This window comes from Nanorana parkeri, unplaced genomic scaffold (genome assembly GCF_000935625.1).
Source record: "Nanorana parkeri isolate BGI_ZX_2015 unplaced genomic scaffold, ASM93562v1 scaffold335, whole genome shotgun sequence".
In the NCBI taxonomy this organism is placed as follows: Eukaryota; Metazoa; Chordata; class Amphibia; order Anura; family Dicroglossidae; genus Nanorana; species Nanorana parkeri.
Genome location: NW_017306603.1, coordinates 902,343 through 906,435, shown reverse-complemented (window position 1 = coordinate 906,435; position 4,093 = coordinate 902,343). Strand labels below are relative to the sequence as shown.

The following is a 4,093-nucleotide window of genomic DNA, read 5'->3' as shown; positions in this document are numbered from 1 at the left end:
CAATACGCACCTTTCGTACCAGAAAAGCACCCTCTGTTCCTGGCAGCTCTGCAATGTTCCAGAAGCAATAGGAAAGAAGTGGGGACATCTTTGTACCAGAGGTCACCAATGAGTGACACAAAGGGCAGCCAGTTGTGTACGAGGAGCCGGTGCACACTCAATTCTCATGCTATATATTCTGTTTAGCCCGCGTTTGACTTTCTTACAGCTCAGATCAATACAATACACTATGTAGGTGTAATGGAGTTTTTTTTTCCCCTTTTCATCTATTTATTGCCCCAACAGTTAAAAAAAAAAATCAAGTATACATAAACCCAAATCACTAAAATCTCACAAGGTTGATAATGTAATTATTAAAAAAAAGTCATGTTTATATCTTTTGCAGCTTTTATTAAAAGAATACCTTATGATCCTGTCACAAAAGTCTTTTTTCAGGTATTTCCTGTTGCCCCCCTTTGTACATTGCTCTTCCGTTGGGAGACTATAAAGACTTGTTTACACTAGCTGCGCAGTACACGCAGCATTTAAGGCTACAGTCACACGCTGCGGCCGGAGATTCCTGTGTCAAGAACCTTGGGACTCTTGCGGCAGGAATCCCGGGTGAATGTGCACAGCAGCGGCTGTTGAGCCCATTCTCATGAATGAGCGGGGACAGCAGCTGCACCTGTTTTTGGCTGTCTGCAAGTAAATGGACCAGCTCAGGATAGAGGGTTGTCCCTGGACGCAGCCTAAAGCCACGTGTGAATGGGGCCTTACCATGAGACCAGTGTCCGCTAGGTGGAAGCTGTGCATTGCTACAACACAAGGCACTTTAGAACTTTATCGGCAGTGTATAAAGTGCACACTCCATGCAAGGTCTGTGCACGGCAGCAAGATGCGTTGCTGTGACCTGCGGCACTATCAAGTGCGCTGCAGAAAAATGTAGCATGTCTGCGCCTCATCAGTGTGGTGGCGTAAACAGGGCACATGGAAAACAATGCATTTCTATGTGTCCTAGCAGTGACCTGCGTTGATCCGGTGCAGAAAATGTGTGAACAGGCCCTAAGCGGCCACTTTGACTCCCATTACACAGACATGGTCCATTGACTTCAGAATCAGGGAACTTGCCCTGAGAAATACCAGGAGCTATGGCCGGAGTGCTATAGACAGGAAGTTTGAGCTTGCATCTACTTGTATTAGGTAATGTATGCACACTGCCCCCTAACACAGCGATTACCTTTACTGCCTATACGCAGGACCATGCACCATCTCCAGTGATGTGAAGAAAGACCGGTCCCCACAAACACAATGAAGACTGAATAAATGTGCCGAGACACGACAGGTTTACCTTTTCGTACTGGTTGGGCCACTCGCTGTTGTGTATATTTCTTAAATTCCCCCGATCTTCAATTTTGTAATGTCTGATTTTCTGATCTTCTAACCAAACGATAAAGTTTCGGAACTCTGTATCGTCTGCGAGAAGGGAATATAATAAATAAACAGGACGCATTAGTCAGGGCAGGAACGTCAACAAAGGTTCCTTCTCGCCAAGGACGAGTCTTGTGCGAGTGGCTTAAATAGTCCAATATAAACATAAAAGCACAAAGTATATAAATAACACCAAAAATGTATACAAGTTATTTACCGGATTCAGCCGGGGAGACGCAAGTACACAATGCCACCTTGTGGAAGTTTGCGGAGCGATCAGTAATAGGTTACAGAGGCAATGTCAGTCAATATACAAAGCGGGTATCGAAAAGGGGGAACTGCATGCATTCTTAAACGCACGCCAAGAGCTCCCCAATGCCGGGTGACAGACATTATTAAGCCAGGTGACGGGCACACAAGCGGTAAGCAAAGCTTGTGGCACAGAGTCCGTGGCTGTTATCCCCTTAGGAAGCCCGCGGCCTGGAAAACAATGGAACTGTAAAGTGCATCGCCAGCCAAAAATGGGGAGGGGGCCAAAGCTGTCAGCGACTCCTGTGTTTGACAGCTAGCGGCTGATACTTTGTGAAGCTGCTAGCTGTCAAAGGAAAGACAGATTACAATGGGCATCATGCTGGGGAATGTTACTCTCTAGATTGCAGGCACAAGCGGTTAAATGAAACCTACGCTGGTTGACCTCTCCGCCTGGAAATTACAGTTACATAGATTCTGACGTGGAAGAAGTGAGCAGATCTGGAGTTCTGACAGGGACATCAGTTGCTCCGGCTTGTCGGATCACTGATTTAAACTTATTGATTTCAGAGAGAAGAACCTGAATACTACGCACTGTGTGGGTTTTCCTTAAAGGGAAACTAATGATAGGAACATCTGCGCTGTCATTGCTAACTTGGTTTTGAAGATACTCCGGGGCGGCCATTCCGTCACAACCTGGTGAGTCACCGACCTACCGACACCTGATGTGACATCTCCATATTATGCACCATCATAAACCAGACCGCACTGGCAGCTCTTATATTCCTATTGTGGTTCCCTTCTACTGATGGAGGCTTCTACTATATGGATGGAATATGGCCGAAAATCCCCCACATGACCCTCATCAGATCCAACCTGTCTCAGCGTACACAGAGCCCACACCAAGGAGACGACATTCTTTTATCATCAGTGACCATGTCCCCTCCACACAATGTTCCCTCAGCCGGGTCCACATCACTAAATGCCAAGTGGCTGCACCTCAGTATCCAGTGTCTGTACCAGCTCTCCACCCACCATCCAAACTACATTCTCTGGCAGCCAGTACACCACCCCATGTGCACTGGTGTCACTCCTCTCCCATGCCACTTCCTCCGGGTACCCCCTTCCATGCCACTTCCTCCGGGTACCCCCTTCCATGCCACTTCCTCCGGTTACACATTGTACACACTACACTCTCTGCCAGCTCTCCCCTCAGTGAGCACCTAACACCACTGACTGTGCCTAACCTCCTTCCCCACCTCTCACACCAGCATTTACAGCCGGTCCGAACATTTTCTGGATGCCGTCTATGCCCTCATAGTCTTCAATGTGCCAAATACCAAGAGATCTTCAGTATATGACCAAATTAGGGGCAGCAAAGGGGGGGGGGGGGGGGGGACGGTAAAAAAAAAACAGGCGGCTGAACTACATTTCTACCATAATCTCCCCTTGGAGGGGTGACACCAAAATGACTCAGTCATTTTGGCGTCACCCCCCTTTGAAAAGTCTGTACAGCTAGTGGTGAAAATGCTCCCGATTTTGGTGACCTGTGCATCACGAAAACTGCTGCGTCCATAAAAACCCTCCTCCCCTCCCCCACTGGCATCATTGGGCATGCACGACTTGTAAATACAACACCTGCCCTCCCAGGCTGTCATTGTGCAGTGGGCTCCTCTTAAGAGGAGTTTTCTTTTCCACTGCTCTTCCCAAACACACACAGCTGGGCCAGCACAGCTCAGAAGGGGGTTAAAACAGAGGACCTCCTACCTCCCAAACACAGAAGGCAGCTGGGTTTGGAGTTCAGATACCATGCGTTGCACCACAGGGGGCGAGTATAGTTTTTATGACAGGTGAGCTTTAGGATAACAGGCTCCACCCCTTCATGCCTGGACAATCTGATTTATATCATTTCTAATGCCGCTATGAAGGATAATAGAAGTGAAAGGGAAGCAAGGTTCTCCTGGCCGCCATGCGTCCTAATGCCCATGTACCCTGACCCTCCATGTGGCAGCGCAGAGGATTCTGGGTACCCCCCGACAGGCCCAGGCCTTCCTCGCAGCTCACCTTTACAGTTGAAGCCGGTGGGGTTGTGGTAGTCCAGAGACTGCAGCTTCCTGCGGAACATGGTGCCCGGCTACCTGCGGTTCTCCAGCTGGAAGACAGCGCTCCACAGGCCGTCGGTGCGCAGCCGCCCAGACAGGCCAATCATAGAGCGCCGCTACCGGCTCCACCAATCACTGGCGTAGGCGTACCTCCGTTTAACCAATGAGGACTGCGCCAAGGTAGGATGCTCAGCCATTCAGGAACGTGCGATGTTCAGCCAATCGCCATTCTCATATGAATGACCGACCAATAAGGAAAGGAAGATGTAGCACAGAATCGATGCCCCTTTGTTTCTTCTCGCGCTGGTTGGAAGTCGAGCCGTGAGAGGTGATTG

The 4,093-nt window shown here is 49.1% G+C and overlaps 1 protein-coding gene across 1 annotated transcript in view; it reads right to left on the bottom strand.

Moving 5' to 3' along the window:
* The window catches only part of CUNH14orf166 (chromosome unknown C14orf166 homolog), a 15,460-nt gene extending 11,574 nt beyond the window's left edge, over nucleotides 1-3,886 (bottom strand). Inside the window, exons 1-2 of the mRNA XM_018558371.1 lie at nucleotides 3,721-3,886; nucleotides 1,328-1,452 (exon numbers count right to left, since the gene is read on the bottom strand). Coding sequence (XP_018413873.1) covers nucleotides 1,328-1,452; nucleotides 3,721-3,781 — 186 coding nt within the window. The 5' untranslated portion in view covers nucleotides 3,782-3,886. The remainder of the gene's footprint in view (nucleotides 1-1,327; nucleotides 1,453-3,720) is intronic.
* Nucleotides 3,887-4,093: the final 207 nt, after the last annotated feature.